Consider the following 20,862-nt stretch of genomic DNA (forward strand, 5'->3'; position numbering starts at 1 on the left):
TTGCCGTACTTTCACTTCCACGGAATCTCACTTCTAATAATTAGTCATCGAAGTTCATTGAACTAACGTGACTGACCAATAAAAAGCAAGAGAGATCGATCAGTGATGATATTAAAAGAAAATAGGGGAAACAAATTAATGAGATTTATGAATTATTCCTTGACAAACTTCAATCTGTCCGTCTTAGTTTGTAACAAGCAACATGTTTCTGTAGGGTTAAATTTCAATGTGATCGATCGCGGTAATGTTTCATTTCTCTGTATGTTCTATAAGACGGTTTTCAATTTCTTCTTTCGATTCTCTTGTGCCGAAGTTTCTGACTACCTGTTGAAAATATGAGCCTCACCAGGTTACGCAACGAATTCTACTTATCATTATTGCTGGTGCATCCTCGACCTGTTGCGCATTTGTACACGTAACAATTCTTCTATTCCAAATAACGTGGAATCTTTTCCATATTGTATCCTTTCGATTCTGTATCCAGGTACCGTGGTAATTCGTGAATTTTTGTACCTCTGAAGATCATCGCACCGTACTGACCTACGAATTTTTGAGTTGTATTAAAAATTTATTTTCACCTTTATATCAAAAATGCATTTTACCACAGTAATATTTTCATAGATAATATTTATTTATTAAACATAGTCCCTGCCTTTCGGCTTTGGACGACTTCCGGTTTACATACATTTTCATAATTGCATAATAAATTATTGTCGTGTTTAAAATTCTGATATTTTAATTAAAAAGTACCATTCCGTAGGAATACCCTAATTCGGTATTTATTTTACATAACTTTTCATATCGTTTATATAGTATATACCGTGCACGCACCATTTAAGCGATATGAGAAATTATGGAAAGTAAATACTCTAATTAAGAGCATACTATCATAACGATTGAACTTCCTCTAAACGATTTACGAGCCGGTTAGCAACGTTTCGTCGACATTTACACTAGAGTAGCTGTTCGATAACGAAAGATCAGGGGTCGGGATTGATAAAGGTTGATAGTGGGCCCCGATAGACGTAAGTGGTCAGTTCCTTCGGTGTCGCAGGCAAATAAACTACAACTTTCCTCGTCTCGTGTTGCTTACACGTCTAAGAAACGCGTGTTGCTCATTCAGGAACTAAACGTCAATTATTAGACGTTTTGATAGCTTTATTAGATCGGATTTCTGCTATTTATCTGTGATTAACGAGTAATAATGTGCAACTGAATAGCTACTTAAAAATATGAACAGCGATGGGAATTGTCATACCAGGAAGTATAGCTACTTATTTGATAACGTGAGTCTTTGATTTTATAATATCTCTTTCCTTAAAAAACGTCTCTATCTCTTTAATCATTTTCTCAAATCTTCCAGTATCGGTTCTATAAAGCTTTTATATATATCACAATTTTTAGGTTTAGGTGTTCGTGTAAGAAATGTCGAGTAGGAATAGTTAATTCGTTTCGAAGCCAGTTCAAAAAAACAAAGATTTATACTATCAGGTATGATCTCCTCGATAAAGTTAAATAGAGTTCATGAATCGTTAACCTAATCAATTCTTACACGACGACGTTTCGCCTCTGCTTCGAAAACACTTCGTGCAAATTCTATTCCGTTCAATTTTATTTCGTTCACCTGGTCGAGGACCCGATCATTGTAGAATCGAGTGAAAGTTATCGTGAGTGCACAAAACCATTTCAAGGAGGAAGTTCGTAACATGCATGAAAAAAATAAATACGACCAAAATTTTCAACACAATTTTTCACTTACGGTAGTCAGCAGTTATGAATATTGATTAGACTGTCGTAAAAGTGACGCTCAACGATTTAAATAAGTTTGACCTTGCGTTTGTTAAAAAAATACGCTGCCATGAAATTTTATTGTTGTAACGTACTAAATTTAAGAAAATGCAATATTTGGATATAAATGCTATAAAACTCTATAACATAGCGTTATAGAAATACTATTAAAAACCCGAAACTCAATAAATTTAACGATCTATATATATATATATATATATAATATCGTTGGCAGATGATGATCGTGCCATCCCCCGGATCCATATGGGATTATCCATACTTGAACCAGGTCAGCAGAATGATGGGCTTGGTATATGGGACACGACCAAAGCCTGAGCAAGATTTATTCCCTCCCAAGATTCGAATTCCAGAGACACATGTAATATCCCCACTCCATACCCTTTCACCATTTCGATATTTCAGTGCATTCACCCGTGGCCTTTGATCGAGCAATATCACATCTTCCCAATTTTCTTACAATTAATTTTCTAGAGAATTTTTGTACTCTGGTAAATGTCTCGAGACTTTTTCTTGTTTATTTTTCTTGATGAGAAATTGCGTCGATTCTCCTCTTTTCTCTTTCTTTTTTTCTTTTAGTATGCGTACGTACTATTGTACTCTATACTATATAAGAAAATGGAAAACTTGAAGAAGCAAAGAATGTCGTGGATTACCGCTAAGAATCATTGGAAACGCGGTGCACACGTTCCTCCGCACAATCGAGCACAATTGTGAAATAATCAATAATTTGGAGTGGCTGCATCGTCACGCTGGTTGCATTTCAGGCTCGTTCAATTTATTGCAAATTCTATTCACGGCGTCTACCCACGCTGAATATTTATAGATGCCGTTGGATCCTTTTTTCTTTGGCTCCTTTCTTCTACTTTTTTTCGAAAGAAGTGGAGGCCTGGTCGATTAGCATACATTCGAGCGTACCGTTATGTTATGTTAGGTGGATAAAAATATACAAACGTGTTCCAAAATGGACTACTTCTTTTGCTTGACAAATAGGAAATTGTGGTGGCCAATCTGCTGTATCTTGACTTTATACCAAAACCGCATTATACGTATTCCGTTTGGCTTAAGATAGAGATTGTTACTGAATTAATACTTTTTTCGTTTCAAACTCTTTGACGTTAATAATAGAGTGTCAAATATTTTACGATTCACATTATATAGATGTGTATATTGGATCTCTCATTCCAGAGGGAGTGAAATAACACCGAAGCTATCTACAAATATTAAAAACAGTCAAACGAGTCAGTTAAATACACAAATTAAGCATTTATTTTCTTGTAGTGATTCCGTTTTTCGTTGCCGTCGTGACTTCCTCTACAAGTTGCATACTCAGATGTTTACATATTGTTTCTTAACTTTTTTGATTTTATCCCTAATTTTCAACGTGATATTCTATTTTCATAGGGAATTAATATATGTGAAAGAATTCTCATAGTCTTAAAAACATCGTGAGATCTTTTACTTTTTATTTCTTTTGAATATAAAAAAATCGTGCTAGACTCTTTTCTTCGTTTCTTTTAAAATTTAACTTTTTCTTTTATTCCCATCCTTATAAATTCTTAATTCGTTATTTGAAACAGCCTGAAACGAAGAAGACTTTAGCTCAATTAATTAAAATCGCAACTGCCTTATTACTGCTGAAATAACATTAATTGTTATCTGGTGACAAACATAAGTCACGATAACACTTTTGATAACATCCAACAGCTTCCAACAATGTATTGATCAATTTTATCCACTATTCGATGTGATTACAGATGGAGAGTCCATCGAGGTTCGAGCTGACGAAGGCGGAGATCCAAAATGCAGAAGAAACGGAACTGGGTGAGGTGAAGGTGACACCTCCGATGAGCACCGTCGCGACGTCGACGCCCGTGCAGCCAGGTAGTATTCCGTGCAGAAACGGCGGCTGCAAGAGCTGGGCCAATCGCGCGGAATCGAGAATGGAAAGCCCTTGGCATTTTCTCAAAACTATCTTCCTTATCTCTGTAATCGTCGCTTTGGTTCTCTGGGTAATCGTCTACACGTTTCTCGTCCAATATCGGATCTTGTGAAGCATTTAAAGACACCGAGAAACTTGGATGGCCGATGTTCTTCCATTTGGAAGCGAACAAGGAAAATTTGGGTAATCCTTTGCCTTCGGTAACATAGATACATGATAAGATGTCCAAGAAGATACTCTTTGAAGTATAAGAAAAAGCCAGAAATGTGAGGAGAAAGAGAGGAAGATTTTTCTGTAGAATTCTGATACTTTGATTGAATTCTCCATCTCCTATCGATGAATCCGTCCTTGCGCGAAGCAATAAATAATTCTATGTTCAAAATCGTGGATTTGTGGAAGAATTATGTTATTTGCTCGACGAGCAAATGGAAATGTAAGAAACGTGTACTCTTTTGTGGACAGAAAGTTTTAGAAATTCAGAGTTTGAGTTGCGTAAAGAGTATCTCGAGGCTCCTATTTACGCGAGCATATACTCTCGGGATTATCGGTACAATGACGAAGAAATTCCCAGTGTTGAAACACTTGACATAGAAAAAGGTAGAAAAACTTTTGTAATGTACAAAGGAATCGTCCGCGAGGATAAAATTGAAGTGATACTAGTCCCTGTAATATTTGTTCGAATTGGATATTTCCTTTTAACTATATTAACAGTTACCATAAAATTATTGCGATTGTAACACACTAATGTATTCCTAATCTCTTTATAATGTTATACGTAAAATGTTTGATAGAAGGTATTCGATTATATAATATTGACTATTTTTTACAAAGTATTTGTACAAAAGCGAATTAATAAAGTTATCTTGCAGAAAACTTTTGAAGTCATTTTATCTTGCCCACGTATCTTGCTATCGATAATTGTCGAAATCTTATTTGATAACTGATGCATGTACAAACATCTGTAATTCTTCTTTTCATTGCAAACCAACTAGATGACATCAAAATCAGTTTCTCATCAATACCGATAAAAATCTATTCAGAAATACAACTTTATCGGGAATTTAATCGTCCAGATTTTCATCCATCTAGTCTTTCAGATCGTCAAAGACAATAATTACAAAACAATTAAATATTAGACTAGACCTGAACTTGAGAAATATAATTTCTTCCTGTCAACGATAACGCATGCAAAGGTTCCACGCGAAGTTATCTGCGAATATATGACGCTCTACCAGCGGAATCTGTGCTTTTACCAACGACCTGCCCGGTACGAACACGATCAGAATTCTCAGGGAAGATTTATCGACGGACGATCCGAGAAGAGAAAAGACGAAGGACGATAAACGCCGTTAATGCCCCGCGATCTCGAGGCCGTGTTTTGCACCTGAGTCAAGCGGCCTTCGAAGTGACATTTTATGCTTGTACGTCGGTGTATCTGAGTCATACGAAGTTCGTAGGATCTCTAGTATAATGTTTACGAAGGTAAGAGTCGTTTATAATGTTTTTCTCTCATGCGCAAACAAGGATGTATTAATTGAGTTCTTTTTTCGAATTTCTTTTTTACCAAGGCTATGTAACCTTATCTGTTTAATATGTGTCGAGTAAAATGAATTCTTTAAATTATAATTTATATTTTAGAGTGTACTAAGACGTTGGAGAAATATCTACTGTTATAAGTATTGTTCAACTTTATTATCTAATCTCTGTTTCTTTGGCAGCACAAGAGATAGATCGAGGATTCTCGCCCGACGATTAGGAGCAAAGTTCAACGTCTGGAAGTTAGTATTGTCGTTGCCTTAGCGACTTTCCACTCGAGTCCCGTGATAGATGCACCGACGGAAATACACCTAGCCAGCAATCTGAAGCGGGAAAAAGAGAAGACGATTGCGCGATATTTGGAGAGCTTCTTGTCTCACATTCGAGATCCTCAGGGCGGGACTTCACAACAGAATGATCCCGGAAAAGGTATGTCAGAAACATTTCCTACAAAAATTTTACATATATATATATATATATAATGTCTTATATTTTTATGGAAATCGTAAAGTAAAAAATTACAAGTTTCTACAGTTAAATCGGAGACAAGACATTTGAAATATCATACTCTGTACTCTTTACTATTATCTAGTTATTAACTATTTATGTATTCTTAGTTATTGACGTTTATGCATAATACGAGAAATTTAAATATGAAAGTGAAACATGATCTTGCGTAAATATCCACAGTCTACTTCTTGCTCTCCCTTCGTTCGAGTCACTTATAATTGCCCAAACCTGTTACATTTTACGATACAGAAACATAACATTATAGAAACAACCGTTAAGTTGTTCAGATACTAGTTTTTGTGAATTGTTTACAACTCGTTTAAAAAGCTTTTAATCTGTTTTTCTAATTAACAAACACTATCTATAGAAAGTGACGTGACAAAGGAGAATGCAACAGTGAGTGAATCGTCGAAGAAAGAAACTACGAGCGTGCAAAATCAGCAGTCGAATAAACTACGAGGCATAGAAAACACCGTAGCTATCAGACTGACAGCTTTTGATCATCCTGGATCCTCGAAGTCGCCACAATTTAACAAGAAACCTATCTCGAAGCCTGGTCCTAGTAAAGTGAAAAGCACTCAAAGCAAAGCAACACAAATGCGTCAAAATTTAAGTACCCAAAGACTACAGGAAAACGAAGACATCGACGACGATGACGTAAGGATTGGGATAATCGTGACTATAATTTATTCGTTTCGTTGTTTTTTTACGAATCTTGTTACGTTTTAGTCTTCTTTGGATATAGAGAATGTTGGAAGGCCACAAAAATACGTCCTAGTCGGATGGGACAACTTTCGTTCTAAGCTGATGATCACTCTACTGATTCTTTTCGTTTTATGGGCAGTCATCTATTTTCCTCTGATTAGAATCTGAAATTCGATGCAAAAATAATATTTCTATATCATTCTATAAACATACTCTTCAGTGTATTTTAATATAAATATACAATCTATAACATATGATACACATATATAAAGTGAATTTCTAAAGTCTAACCAGAAATAAATAACTGGTTCATATTAGACGCAGACATACAGGATGTTATTCGTTCATATGTAATAGAGCATTTCTTTAAATGTTACTAAACGATATACTTGATTGTCACGGATCGCGATTATCGGAAAACTCCGGAGTGTAAATATGTACATACTGTCTCTACAAATAAAGTATCATTTCTTCTATTGAACGATAAATTCTTCATTCCTAAACATTATCATATAATTGTGTAAATTTATGAAAGTTTCCAAAGTTTATTTTTCTATATTATTAAAATTTGCTACAACTTCATTGTAACTAAAACTAGTCTATGCTCATTAGCTAACAGATATCGTACAGTATCTCTCAAGCTCACAAGGCAAACTTGAGATACTTTCTACAGCAGCCGCTCGCGTGTACCGACAGCGAGTAAATCCATTTTCGATTTCCTAATTTAACTCGATTTCGAATCGCCTGTTATCTTCCGAACTTTGTTAACTCATTCGTCATCCGCTCTCAACAAACTGATCGTCGTCGCTGTGTCAATAAATCTAAATAACAAGAAGATTCATCATCAACTGACTCAACAGAAGTTTCAATAGCAATATAGAACCAATCAAAAGCACTGCAGAATCTACAAACAAACAAGATGGTTCAAAAGACGCTTTTCAATCAGTTTGTAAATGACCAGTTACCAGCAGTCGAACGAAAGATCGTGAAATGGAACGCAGAGTCAAGATCAGGGGCTGACATCATCCTTCCAAGAAGATCGATTCTTTTCAGTGTAAAAGACGCGGTGACTGTGCAACGACCTTAACTAGAGTCTTGCAGACGTGTCAATGAGAGGCGGAGAAGGCAAGAGGAAAGTATAATCGGCTGGAAGTGGCTGATTCCGGCGCCGTAAGGCTTCAGTTCGTCTTAAAACGCCCACGTAGCTCCTCGACGCTCTCGATTCTATTACGTTGGAAAACGATCCTCAGGATCGTTTCAATCAACGGAGAACCATGAATATCAAAAGTGTGCCCGCTGTTTTCTTAATACTTGGATTGTCTCTGATAATTATCGGTAAGTGAAGCGTTTATTTTCTGTTGATTTTCCTGAAAAGAATTTTTGAAGAAATAAACGATTTGTTTCAAACGTTCTTAGAGAAATTCAATTGGTTGTACGTACCTGTGTGTAATAGGTGTTAAGAGAATAGGATGTCAAGGAAACAAAGCAAATTTTGCGAAAGTGAAAGCGACTACATTTAGATTTCTGTTTCGTGTTTTCCGAGCTGCGAATCGCTTACAATGAATGAAAGTTGTGTCCTACTTGCGTAAAAATGACTTTATTATTCTAGAAAAGTAACTTAAAAAGTTGATATTATTCGAAATATTGTAGAATTTGATGATTGACGTAGTTTGTTATTTACTTTCTCTTCCGAGAAAACACTTGGTTCAATAAGACCGTATTATACAATGGTATTACTTCAATCGTGTTTATTAAATAATCGTGAATACAGAAACGAATATAGAAATATATAGAAACTGATAAATATTATAGATAAATTATATTGACATACAATAACAATTATTACGTAATAATTTTAGAGAAGCGTTGTTTAAAAAAATTATTATCTTCTGCAACCAAACTACGTGATCTCGAGTCCTAGCTAAACATTCCGTTATGCTTATTTCGTTCCTCTGCATATCGTCAAGGTTATCGTGAGTTCATGCTCACACATAACTATACTACACTATTATTGAAATCGGGGGCAAAAATGTGGGATTTCAGAACAACTTTAGCATTTTTAAGATAAGTCACGCCACAGAGACTCGATACAGAAAAGGAATTGAAACTATGTAATCAACAACGTAAATTCTCTTAATCTCGATTCTTGTATACATATACACATATATGTATATATCATCAATAATGATGTATCGATATGTACTCATATATATATACAGGGTGGTTGGTAACTGGTGGTACAAGCGGAAAGGGAGTGATTCTACGTGAAAAAAGAAGTCGAAAATATAGAATAACAATTTTTCGTTTGAGGCTTTATTTTCGAGAAAATTGACTTTCAATTTTCGCTCGGTACACGTGCACTTTACCACGTCTCGTTATAACGGATCTCACTGTAGATCATTGTCTCGATGGAAAAATTAAAAAAAAAAATTTTTATTCTATATTTTCGACTTCTTTTTTCGCGTAGAATCTCCCCCTTTTCGCTTGTACCACCAGTTACTAACCACCCTGTATATAATATATGTATAATTATATGTATTATATGTATATATATAAGTACATATCGATACATCATTATTCATCTTAAGTAATTATTATTCGACATCTCAAGCAAATAGTCATGATCTTTTTCTGTCAAGTGATTCAGAACATATTTTTCATTCTTAATTACAACTTTTCCATGCAAATTACCATTTCATATTGTTGAAGATCAAAGAAGAGATCTCTCATTATGGGAACTTTTATTACAAAATCTGTGGACAAAATAATGATGTGATTATTTATAATTCTATAGTAATAAATCTCGCAATTCCTAAATAATCACACGAAATTCCTGTTCCTACCAGCCATTATTATCCATCCTAATTTTAATTAAATTTCTAGGCGACGCAGAAGCAGGATGGAAATTCTGGAAGAAGAAGGACGCAACCACGACCACCACAACTGTTGCTCCAGCAGTCGCAGATCCAGTACAAACAAAACCAAACACGCTACCAGGCGCAACACCTGTAACAAACAAACCTACAGGAAGTCCAACGAATGTTGGATCAGCTGTTCTTGGAGCGGGTGACCCTGGATTGGCGATTGGAGTCACTTCGACTGGAGGAAAAATAAAAGAAAATGCTCGACCAAGCAGACCTAACCCAGGAACGGAAGTGGGTCTCGATTTCCCGGCACCGAAACCAGGAAACCCGGGAGTCGGTGGTAACACTGGTAAAGGATACAGAGACTGGGCTGTTGATCTTACTGGGGCTGGAGAGCCCGGAAGACAATCCCCGAAACTGCCTAGTGAAGGACCAGCATTAAGTTCTGGAGGTTAATTGATCAATGTTATAGAATTTCTAGATAGTTTTCTTAAATATGTGAGTTTGTGAAAATTAATCTGGTGAACTTGGTAGGTTCCAAACCGAACTCTGTACCTGGAGGCACGGCACAGCCACAAACACCAGGTAAAAATTAATTTAATGACGATTTTATACGGAAAATAGAATAAATTACGTATATAATGTTACGGAGAATTACTTCCATCGCTAGGTATAAATTATCGTAATACTAGTAGGGAAGAAGGAAATACAATTGATAAAGCTTTATTAATATTAATTTGGCTACGTATTCCAGGCGCCAAGCCAGTAGCGAGTCCTGGAAACGCACCATCGCCACGGCCTCAACAACAACCTCAGCCTCAGCCTCAACCTCGTCCACAAACACCAGGTACATACTAATATGTGGAAGAAAATAATTTTCATCCTGATATACTTTTATTTCAAGGATCACCTACACCGGGCTCTAAGCCAGCCGTTGCACCAGGACAACCTCAACCATCTCCGAATCAACCTGCACCTGGAGGCAATCAAGTATCTTCGTTGTTCGTAACGTTAAAACCAGGTCCAACGCCAGCACCATCTAGACCAGGAAGTCCTGGTTCTCTTAATGCACCAGGAAGACCTGGTTCTCCTAATGCACCGGGAAGTCCTGGTTCCTTTAATGCACCAGGAGGTCCTGGTTCTCTTAATGCACCAGGAAGTCCTGGTTCTCCTAATGCACCAGGAAGTCCTGGTTCCCCTGGAAGAACTTGGGCTGATGTTGCTGGTGGTGGCAGCAGATCTAACTCACCTACACCTGCTCCACGACCTGGATATCCAAATCAGCCAAATTATCCAAGCCAACCAGGTATAGGTCAATCTCAACCAAGACCATCGACACCGACTCAACCTGGAAGAACAGGGCCATCCACAGGAGCAATAGCAGGTGGTGCATTAGCAGGTGGTGCACTAGCAGGAGCAGCTGTAGCAGGAGCAGCAGCAGCAAATAAGAAAACCTATTCTAGTAATCCTACTTTTAGCAAAGGAAACACTATCACTGATGAAGACTTGGAGAAACTTTCCGAGGCTCTCTTCATTAAGGATAACAATAATGCGAACAGATATATCACGCTGAATCTACAGAAGCAAACAAGCAGTAGTAGCACAACAGATGACGCACCACAACCGTAAGCTTTTAAAATACAAATGAAAAATATTGGAGGCAAGAGAGTTGTTATACACTACAGCAAGAATAATAGTGGAGATTAATAGAAGAGCATTAGGCATCAGGAGGATCTATTTTAAAAACATTTTTTTAAACATCACTAGAATTCTAATTTGATGGTTCTTTGAATTTCTAGATAGTATAGTTCGTGTAACTACAGACTAGTTTGATTTGCCATGTTCTTTCAGTTACCATAGATTCCATAAAAATAACCTCTACTTGCAGGCTGTTCACGGTAAACGCAGAAGCGTACCAAGGTCCCACGATTCAAAGAGTGATATCGATCTATGACAATTACAAACCGGAAACCAATGTAAATGAGCACATAAGCCCGTTGCAGAGACAAGAAGAGAGTCTCCTTGTAGACACGTTCCTCAGCACGAACGTGATGTCCTACGCTATGAGATTTTTAGCGGACAAAGGACAAATTCGCAAAGATTATTACGAATATAAAGACACGATAAGAAAAATATGGTTTAACTTGTTCTCTAGAGGACAAGGAAAAATTGGTAGCTCAGGTTTCGAGCATGTTTTCATGGCAGAACTTAAGAGTGTACCATCTGGTACCGAAGTAGTTGGTTTGCATAATTGGATCTTCTATAGCAAAGAGGAAAGCAGTGGAAAAGCAAATTATGCTGGATATTTGAACAAAGTTGACCTTGGAGATGTGAGTTAATTTTTATTCTGTCAAAATTATTTTTTTCTTTTTAATCGTAAGATCATTTCTTGATAAATTATTTTTGAAAAAGAATGACAGGTTTTTCTATTTAATAATAGGCTCATTAATGAAAGATGTTTTTAATGAATATATAATGGATTCCATTCCACTTCCAGCAGCTATTATCATTCGTATAATGACGTTTGTCTATTGTTTCTTTTGTGGTATTTCCAGAGAACTATGACTCATACTACATGAAAAGTTACCAATTGTATTTGTACGTGTTCGTTCTTTCAGAAAGCATCTATCATCAAAATAAGAACGAAATACAACGGGTACGATAAACCGGTAACGGCACTATTCGTGGGTACCTCGCCTGAACTGGAGATGGCGCTGTACACGGTGTGCTTTTACGCGAGACCAGAGGGAAATTGCCCGGTGTCTCTCGGAGGAACGAAGTTTAACATTGTCACCTATAAATTTAAGTACAGAGGAAACGATCTGGTAGGAACTGCTTATCCAGATATATAATTTTATCAAAGTTATATTTCTGTTTATATATTTAAAAACATAGAATGTAATTTTGTGACATGTTCAAACGAGAGCAATAAAAAATGACGTGTATACAAAAGTTGGATTTAAATATAATTTTATATGGAGAACGACATATTTTCTTATTAGCGAAATTTGTATCAATACTCGTTACATAGAATAAATTTTGTTATTGAAATATTATTGAAATAAATATTGTTTTGTATAAATCGACCATTCATAATACATACTTGTGATATCGGCAATCTCGAATAAACAGATAACGTTGAATAATGGTCTGTCGAAAGAGGGGGAGTTAAGAGTAATAAACTCACTTGGGCACTGCGATAGGGAGAACTGCCAGTTAAGCTGTAGATTTCGTAACGAAAACAAGAATGCACGCATCTCTTCGAACATTCTGTAGAACCAAACACCCACGTTTTCAATGGGCAGACAAGCATCCGGTTGTGAGGTCTATAAATTACCGATTAAAAATCTATACGCGACTCTATCACAGTGAAAATGGCGTCTATGGGTACAGACCAAGGCCACAAAGACACTTTGAAGGTATTTCGAATATTATTTTTCCATTTATTTGGAACAATAAGTAAAAAATAAAAAAATAATACAAATTTTAGCCAGCATTTTGACAAAAAGTTGGAATTCGATACTATATTGATATTTGCGACAGGTTTTAACGCACAAGCTCATAATTCGAATTCGAAAACTAACTATTAAAATTCCCGCGTTGTGTCGCTAGTGAGCTTTAATATGTTTCATCGTTGCATCTTCAAATTGAGAAAGAAAATGCATATTTTTATGAAATAAATCATTCTTACCTTGCACATATCCTCAGATTTCGTTATCCATGTCTTCAGCATAAGAGTAAAACGCGAAATCACACTAATCACTGCGCTTTAACCACAAAATACCAAACTGAAACTTTGAACGCACGCACAACACTTACATTCCCCGCTTTCTCCCAAGCAACTGCCCAACAATCGCGTGAAAATCTCTTACCTATGTGCGCATCGCGCATGCGCAATAAATTTGAAGTTCAAATTCCTGGTGTCCAGTTTTAAAAAAATAGCACGAATATAATCAGGACTTGACATATCTGAATTCCATTTTTAAATAATAAAAGAATATGAAATCTAACCTTTTTGAATATGATTCATTTAAATTCATATAAGCATGTTGATATATTTTTATGAAGTTATTATGCGTTTAATATATTCCTTTCAATATCGAGATATTTATTGTAATGTTCATATTACTTAAAGTGATCTTAAAGTTACTTATAATTAATATGGAAAAGCTTAGTGTACTAATCTAGGATAAAGATAATAAACGCAACTCGGAATATTTTTATTATTACGCAAGAGAGTAACCGATAACGTTTCGCGATAACGTAAAAATGATTTAACATCCATATACGATAAAAATAAATATTAACTACTGGTTTTTACCATTATTTTTCTTTCTATTCTTCCTCGTATTTCTAGTACCAAACGAATACCTGGAAATACGATCGAAAAACAGCAACTTCTATAGACTGATTAGCGCCTATAGAGAATATGGTCATAAACAGGCTGAGATAAATCCTGTTGCGTCAAAAAAACCAGTGCCATTGGCAGAGTTGAAACTAGAGAGATTCGGTTTAAGTTTGGATGATAAAGTTCCATTCAAAGGGATGTTATCAATGGGGAAAGATGAAGGAACAGTAGAAGAGGCTTTAAAATTTTTAAACGAGACATACACTGGCCATATAGGAGTAGAATTTAGCTACTTGGAGGTAATATGTAATTGATCATGAATAAATTTAAAGCAATCTTCTATTAGAATAATTGGAATATTTATTTATTTAGTTTATTTCTTTCATTATTATTTTCTTCTATTAGAATAAGTCGAATATTTATTTATTTAGTTTATTTCTTTGTAGAAGATCTGTATAAGTACCTGATTTCTATTACTGTCTACACAGACTGAGGAGGAAAGAGAATGGTTTGCAGAGACCGTAGAAAAAAGTTCAAGGGAACCCGTGACGGACGAAACGCGAATCGGCATCGCAACGGAAATGTTGAAGAGTCAAACTTTCGATCAATTTTTGGCCATCAAATTCGTGAACTTTAAGAGGTACAGTGGCGAGGGTGCTGAGAGCATGATGGCCTTCTACTATGAATTTTTTAAACTATGTGCGAATGGTAAATAAAAATGTATCGTTAGAAAAAGATTACATGGATCATCTCTTATCTATACTTTATCGATTCAAGATTAAATTTATGTATATTCAATTAAATGAAATTGCAGATGATTTAAAATACATTGTAATTGGCATGGCCCATCGAGGTCGACTAAATTTTCTCACGGGAATGTTGAATTTTCCACCGGAAAAATTATTTCGACAGCTACGAGGATACTCTGAATTTCCGGATAACGTGAACGCAACTGGTGACGTGATCAGTCATTTTGTATCTTCCACAAACCTCGATATTAATCGGAAAAGCCTCCATGTTACGGTATTACGAAACCCTTCACATTTGGAAGCTGTAAATCCTGTTTCCATGGGAAAAACTCGAGGAATGATGCAAGCAAATAAAGACGGAGCATATAGTGAAGATGCGAACGCTCAATGGAGCGATAAAGTGTTAAATATTCAAGTAAGACGTTTGATAATTAATCAGACAAAATTTAAAGTAAAATTGGAAACAAATCGATGTATTGAACTTATTTCAATTTTTATCCTAGGTTCACGGGGATGCAGCTTACGCTGCTCAAGGAGTTGACCAAGAATGTTTAGCATTATCCGCAGTTCCTCACTTTGAAATAGGTGGAACAGTTCACTTGATGATCAATAATCAATTAGGTTTCACAACTCCAGCTTCCAGAGGTAGATCGTCGAGATACTGCACGGATTTAGCCAAAATGATCTCCGCTCCGGTGATCCATGTAAATGGAGATGATCCTGAAGTATACAAGATAGAATTTTAATTTCTTCCTATATATATACATATGTATGTTTTTAGTTAGTAGTTTTTTTAATTTTCAAATATCGTAGATGGTTATCCGAGCTGCTAGAATAGCGTTCAAGTATCAACGAAAATTTAGGAAGGACGTTTTCCTGGATCTGAATTGCTTCAGAAGATGGGGTCATAATGAACTAGACGATCCGGCTTTTACAAATCCTGTTATTTATAAAATTATACATAGCCGCCCGTAAGTAATTCTCAATTATAATAATAGGATGTGTCGAATCTAATTAACTTTACTTTATTTTCAATTAGATCGGTACCAGATCGATATTTAGACAAACTAGTAAAGAACAATGTTCTTCCAATGGAAAAAGCCAAAAATATCATCGAAGATCACAAGGCCAAATTGAATCAAGGTTTGAATGAAGCGGATAATTATGTCCCACAACCTACCTATTTTGCAGGCTTGTGGAGCGAAATACAGCAGGCTGATGCGAGCGTGACACAGTGGGACACGGGAGTTGATTTAAGCCTATTGAGGTTCATTGCCGAAAAGAGCGTTCATATTGACGATGACTCGGTGAGAACATAGGTTATACAATAAATGCTGCTCATTTTCCCTAATTGATTCCCTAATTGTTCAGCTAATTGAACGTACTATTTTATCATGCAACAGATAATTCATCCCAAATTATTGAAAAACCATGTTCAATCTCGATTAAAAAAAATAGCGAGTGGTGAACATTTGGATTGGGCTACTGCCGAAGCTTTAGCAATTGGAACTTTATTGTATCAAGGGTATAATGTAAGAATAAGCGGGCAAGACATTGGTCGTGGTACCTTTTCCCATAGACATGCCATGCTTGTTGATCAATCCACTGGAGGTATTTATAAAATGATTCTAATCATAAATTAATAAAAGTCTTATCATCAATCATGATTTTAGATATACATATTCCACTAAATTCAATGGTCGAGGGACAAACAGGAAAATTAGAGTTAGCTAATAGTATTCTGTCTGAAGAAGCAGTCTTAGGATACGAGTATGGCATGAGTATAGCTATGCCAACTACCTTAACGATATGGGAGGCACAATTTGGAGATTTTTTTAATGGAGCACAGATCATAATCGATACTTTTGTAACCAGTGGTGAGGCAAAATGGATGCTAAGTAGCGGATTAACGATACTTCTACCACATGGTTACGACGGCGCTGGTCCTGAACACAGTTCCTCCAGACTTGAAAGGTTTTTACAACTTACGGACAGTAACGAAGATAAACCTGATGGTGATAATGTTAACATATGTGTGACAAATCCTACGACACCGGCTCAATACTTTCATCTATTAAGGAGACAAGTAAGATCCTTATTCTAATAAATCCTTAATTATATTTTTAATGTAATAAATTGTCTTTATTTCTGTTAGATGGTAAGAAATTTTCGAAAACCTTTAATAATAATGGCTCCGAAAATATTGCTGCGCCATATCGCAGCAACCTCGCCAATAACAGATATGCAACCACAGACTAGATTTAAAACCGTTATTGGTATGTTGAATACAATAAAAAAAATGATCTCTCCCTCTCTTTCTTTCTCTCTTTGTCTTCATCTTTCTCCCTCCTTTAGCTATATTTGACTCCAAATGAAATAAAATAATAATTTAATAAATAATAATTTAACAGGAGATGAAAAGGTAGAAGAATCAAAAGTGACTAAAGTGATCCTTGTGAGCGGTAAACACTATTATGCTCTTGATAACTTTAGAGAAAGCACAGATCAAAAGAATGTAGCAATTATTAGAGTCGAGAGTTTATGCCCTTTTCCAGTTCAAGAATTATTGCAAGAAATCGATAGATATAAATACGCCAAGAGTAAGTTATACAAAATAAATTGCTTAAATATATTTTAAAATATTAATATAAATATTTCCTTAAGCTTTCATATGGAGTCAAGAAGAACCGCAAAATATGGGAGCATGGAATTTTGTCAAATCTCGATTCGAAAATTTATGTGGCAGACTAGTAAGTTAATAATTTAAGTAATATTTGAGATACATATTTGTAAAAATAATTTTGTGACTTACAGATAAAATACAGCGGTCGTAAACCCATGGCTGCAGCAGCTGTAGGTGCGGGAAAGTTACATCAGCAGGAAGCTCAGGTAGTAACCGTGAAACCCTTTAATATGAAATGAATTTTGTATTGTATGTTTTACTCTGTTTTATTTATACATATAATTCAACTGCCAAAAGTTACATTTATTTGCATAACATCATTATATACTATATGAGGAAATAAATTATTTACATGTCATTGAGCGATCATTATTGTAATGGATCAACATTATTATTAATAAAATATATCCATGACATGAATGTACTATCAAATACAACACTAATTGTATGAAAAATTACTTGTTCAAAAATTCTAATTTTCACCATTAATTTAATATAATATACTATAGAAAGAAATGATGACATAGATACAAGTAAAATAATGACTCTTCAATATCGTTGTGATAAATGTTTAACATTCTAAACAATGTTTTTACAATTCCTTTGAAGCAAAATATTATTCATCTATATAATTTCTTTGTCCTCAAAGAAATAGCAGCAAAATTAGATCTCAAGTAATCTAAAAAACTAAATTTACATTGCAATAAGACAATTGATGAGCTTAATCCTTATTGGTATGTTCTGCACTTAAACGTTCATGTTCTTTTTTTATAAGATCTTTTAATTCATCCTAAAAAAGAAAATAAATTTATATAAGACATATTTCTGAGTTTAAAGCACACTAAAAATATAATTTAAATTTAATGGAACGTACCCCCCAGCCCAACTTTTCAGCTAATAATTGACAGCCAGTATCGCAATCACCTAACCAGGCAACATCACGACCGCCATGAGAACTTCGTGTATCAAAGATCAAGCCATGTCGCAGTCCTAAAAGTCGCGATAAGCGATCTTGCATACCTACTTTTTCTTTATTGATAAGTAGGCGCGGACAATTGGGTCGCACCCTTCAAAGAAATTGAAATTATAATTAATTGAATGTGGAGAATGAAGGAAACAATATGATACTTGTAAATAATACATACCTATCTACTAAAGATGCAAAAGGCTGCACTACCAAACTTGATCCCATAATTATCAAAAGATCTGCTTGTGCAAAATCCCGATCGATAAGGAAATGGAAACGTTCGGGTAACATTTCCCCGAAAAACACTATATCAGGTTTTACTACACCTTCGTTACATTCTTCACATTTTGGTATAACACCTTCCATAATTTTTTCTGAAAATAGGTACTGAGGTTTAAAGTATGTATTTAATTGTAACAATTATGATCTTACTATAACATTAAAAAATATATATAAGAAGAAAAAAGTTGTACCTTTCATCCATGGAAGAGTGTATGGTGCTCTACATTTAAGACATCGACCAGTATGAAATGTACCATGAGCTTCTACTAATTTTTCAGGAGGTAAACCAGCCATTCTTTCTAATGTATCGATGTTCTGGGTGTAGTGTCTCAAAAGTAGTCCTTTTTCCCATAAAAGACGGATGAAATAATGGGATGGTGTAGGTTTAAAACCTTCAGGTAACAATTCTCTTGCAAGCATAAAGAATGGTTCAGGATTTTCCATAAAGAAATCTAACTCAAAAATAGCTTGAGGATGAGGTAGATTATATTTCTCTAAATTGTGATAAAGACCACTTGATGGTGATCGAAAATCAGGAATTCCTGCAGCTAAAAAACATAAAAAATAAAAGAAGCATTTTTGTGCAATATACCTAATATATATAATTCAAAATTATATATAGATATACAACTAATTCAAGATTAGGAATATTTCTTAAAACATACATGTGGAGATACCAGCTCCAGCCATAGTAATAATTTTACAGTTTTCAGTTTCTTTTATATAATCTACCACTCCATCTATATTAAGTTCACGGAGGACTTTTTGTTGTGACTGTTCATCATAATCTGATGAATCAAAAAGTTTTAACTTTTGTGCCAAATATTTCCGAATCTTTTCCATATCAGAATCTTCTACCTCTTCTTGTTCTGAAGAACTGTTTGTAGCCTCCTCATTTGATTTCTTCTCTGATACAAATAAATGAACAATATATATAGCAATATACAAATTAACGCTATAAATGAATGTAATATTTGTTAGTAAAACAATTTGACAAATAAGAATAAATTAAATACTTTAAATTTTGTCACATATTTATATATCACGATTGTCTAGTTCCTATTTTTCAAAAATATAACATGCACTGTTAACCTTTTGAAATAATAAAAGACAATAAATTTAATGTAGAAAACAAAGACATTTAGATAAGTTACTTAAAGAAATAAATTCATTGTACTCGTTGCAATAAAAATACATAAATACAGATTTTCGCCAGAGTTGTTGGCCGAGTAATTGCCGCTGACGGCTAATTAAAGGAAAAATGATCTGCGGAAACATTTTGACACACTGCAATCAGACATCGTGATGTTATAATTATAATTTAACTCAATAAAGACACGTGTCATTTAACAATTACCTAAAATTTTACGATGATATGAAAACTTAGGTACTCTGAGATTATAATAATCAGTGTATAACAATAATTTCACTTAATTCATTTTACCATATTATTTAATTAATAAGGTTTCAAACTCTTATGGATGACAGTTAACCTCTATCGTAATCATGTTCCACTTATCTACGTTTATTAGATAAATAATTTGGATTATCGTAAATAGATAAAAAATCAGAAAGCACTATAATACTATAATAAAAGATACTGATTTTGTCATTTAATAATGTTTCGATATTCTAAATTATGAAATTAAGGATTTCAATTGAAAATTTATTTAAGTTTTTGCATTTTAAAAAATATATGTAGTGAAGTAGAAAATTTAATCTTGTGAATTTTATTAAACAATTAAATAACAATTATAAACTGATATACAAGAAAAATTGAATTTCATTATGTAAGACAAATGACAGTTTGAAAACGTTACCTTTTTCCGTGTCATCATTGTGTTCGGACATGTTTCCGGACATGTTTCTAAATTCGTGTAACTTCTTCAACTAATGTTAAGTAAAATTATTATCGTTGTCACACTAAAGAAATAGTGTTATTCATATATTTACTTGTGAACATATGATTAGAATAGGTTATCAAATGACGCGCGTTCGATTAAACTCATACAGGCAATACTTTATGATTTTGTATTTTGTTTTTTTAATACATATGTATATCGAATGATATTTTTGCAAATTATAAGTATTATTTCGAGTAGCTATTCCTATAAATAATGTAAATAATATAAAATCCTCATTTTTTAAAACTAATATACATGATATTTATTATCTAATTAGTAAATCCTATTTAATAATATGATAGCATAGTATATATATAGATAGAGGGAATAGTACAGATGATCTTTCTACTCATGAATTTAGAAATTGGATATTTTATAATAAAAATTATAGCAAGTAATTTTAAATGTTATTAAAAATGTCTAATATTTTATGATAGTTGATTCATAATTAAATAATTTTAATCTTTATTCCTAAAAACTGTTGTAATCTTATTAATGTTATTATAACTAAGTAATAATTTGCTTATAATGGATTATAATACATCACAAGGTATATAATTTTCAGA

At 34.3% G+C, this 20,862-nt stretch overlaps 6 protein-coding genes and 1 long non-coding RNA gene across 12 annotated transcripts in view; 4 read left to right on the top strand and 3 right to left on the bottom strand.

The window, feature by feature from the left end:
* Positions 1–13,194, bottom strand: part of LOC117161566 (cell growth regulator with RING finger domain protein 1) — a 43,087-nt gene extending 29,893 nt beyond the window's left edge. Inside the window, exon 1 of the mRNA XM_033343208.2 lies at positions 13,055–13,194. The gene's annotated coding sequence lies outside the window, so the exon portion shown is untranslated. The remainder of the gene's footprint in view (positions 1–13,054) is intronic.
* Positions 824–4,621, top strand: LOC117161647 (uncharacterized). Its single transcript, XM_033343350.2, has 3 exons — positions 824–1,286; positions 2,024–2,167; positions 3,564–4,621. Exons 1-3 carry the CDS (start codon positions 1,233–1,235, stop codon positions 3,858–3,860), a joined length of 495 nt encoding a protein of 164 aa, XP_033199241.1. The 5' UTR covers positions 824–1,232; the 3' UTR covers positions 3,861–4,621.
* LOC117164893 (uncharacterized) lies at positions 5,219–6,975 on the top strand. The gene is made up of 4 exons (XM_033348313.2): positions 5,219–5,230; positions 5,479–5,713; positions 6,162–6,451; positions 6,524–6,975. The coding sequence occupies exons 1-4, from the start codon at positions 5,219–5,221 to the stop codon at positions 6,665–6,667; spliced, it is 681 nt and encodes a 226-aa protein (XP_033204204.1). The 3' UTR covers positions 6,668–6,975.
* LOC143302729 (uncharacterized) lies at positions 7,013–9,477 on the bottom strand. Its single transcript, XR_013058482.1, has 5 exons — positions 9,343–9,477; positions 9,191–9,252; positions 7,940–8,076; positions 7,465–7,866; positions 7,013–7,403 (listed from the first exon to the last, which is right to left on the bottom strand). It is a non-coding gene; the product is annotated as an uncharacterized LOC143302729 (long non-coding RNA).
* Positions 7,694–12,315, top strand: LOC117161432 (uncharacterized). Its single transcript, XM_033342978.2, has 7 exons — positions 7,694–7,834; positions 9,383–9,814; positions 9,898–9,948; positions 10,118–10,210; positions 10,268–10,988; positions 11,252–11,693; positions 11,982–12,315. The coding sequence occupies exons 1-7, from the start codon at positions 7,774–7,776 to the stop codon at positions 12,213–12,215; spliced, it is 2,034 nt and encodes a 677-aa protein (XP_033198869.1). The 5' UTR covers positions 7,694–7,773; the 3' UTR covers positions 12,216–12,315.
* On the top strand, positions 12,454–17,685 carry LOC117161398 (2-oxoadipate dehydrogenase complex component E1). Its single transcript, XM_033342892.2, has 13 exons — positions 12,454–12,782; positions 13,721–14,010; positions 14,200–14,419; positions 14,526–14,875; positions 14,964–15,185; positions 15,274–15,431; positions 15,500–15,767; positions 15,864–16,071; positions 16,134–16,546; positions 16,616–16,736; positions 16,872–17,060; positions 17,125–17,210; positions 17,275–17,685. The coding sequence occupies exons 1-13, from the start codon at positions 12,611–12,613 to the stop codon at positions 17,380–17,382; spliced, it is 2,805 nt and encodes a 934-aa protein (XP_033198783.2). The 5' UTR covers positions 12,454–12,610; the 3' UTR covers positions 17,383–17,685.
* Positions 14,906–20,420, bottom strand: Sirt2 (Sirtuin 2). Of its 6 annotated transcripts, XR_013058480.1 has the most exons (9): positions 20,213–20,420; positions 19,547–19,679; positions 19,058–19,300; positions 18,584–18,940; positions 18,289–18,484; positions 18,018–18,210; positions 17,841–17,933; positions 17,273–17,366; positions 14,906–15,180 (listed from the first exon to the last, which is right to left on the bottom strand). XR_013058480.1 is itself a non-coding variant. In XM_033343150.2 (7 exons), exons 1-7 carry the CDS (start codon positions 20,228–20,230, stop codon positions 17,865–17,867), a joined length of 1,209 nt encoding a protein of 402 aa, XP_033199041.1. In that variant the 5' UTR covers positions 20,231–20,420; the 3' UTR covers positions 17,384–17,864. The 6 variants fall into 6 exon arrangements, 5 of the variants coding, with proteins under 5 accessions (XP_033199041.1, XP_033199050.1, XP_033199059.1 ...); XM_033343150.2 differs by lacking the exons at positions 14,906–15,180; positions 17,273–17,366 and having other exon boundaries at positions 17,384–17,933; XM_033343159.2 differs by lacking the exons at positions 14,906–15,180; positions 17,273–17,366; positions 20,213–20,420 and adding an exon at positions 19,750–19,904 and having other exon boundaries at positions 17,384–17,933.
* Between the last annotated feature and the right edge of the window lie 442 nt (positions 20,421–20,862).

The sequence above is a fragment of the Bombus vancouverensis genome, chromosome 5 (assembly GCF_051014615.1).
Source record: "Bombus vancouverensis nearcticus chromosome 5, iyBomVanc1_principal, whole genome shotgun sequence".
Lineage (NCBI taxonomy): Eukaryota > Metazoa > Arthropoda > Insecta > Hymenoptera > Apidae > Bombus > Bombus vancouverensis.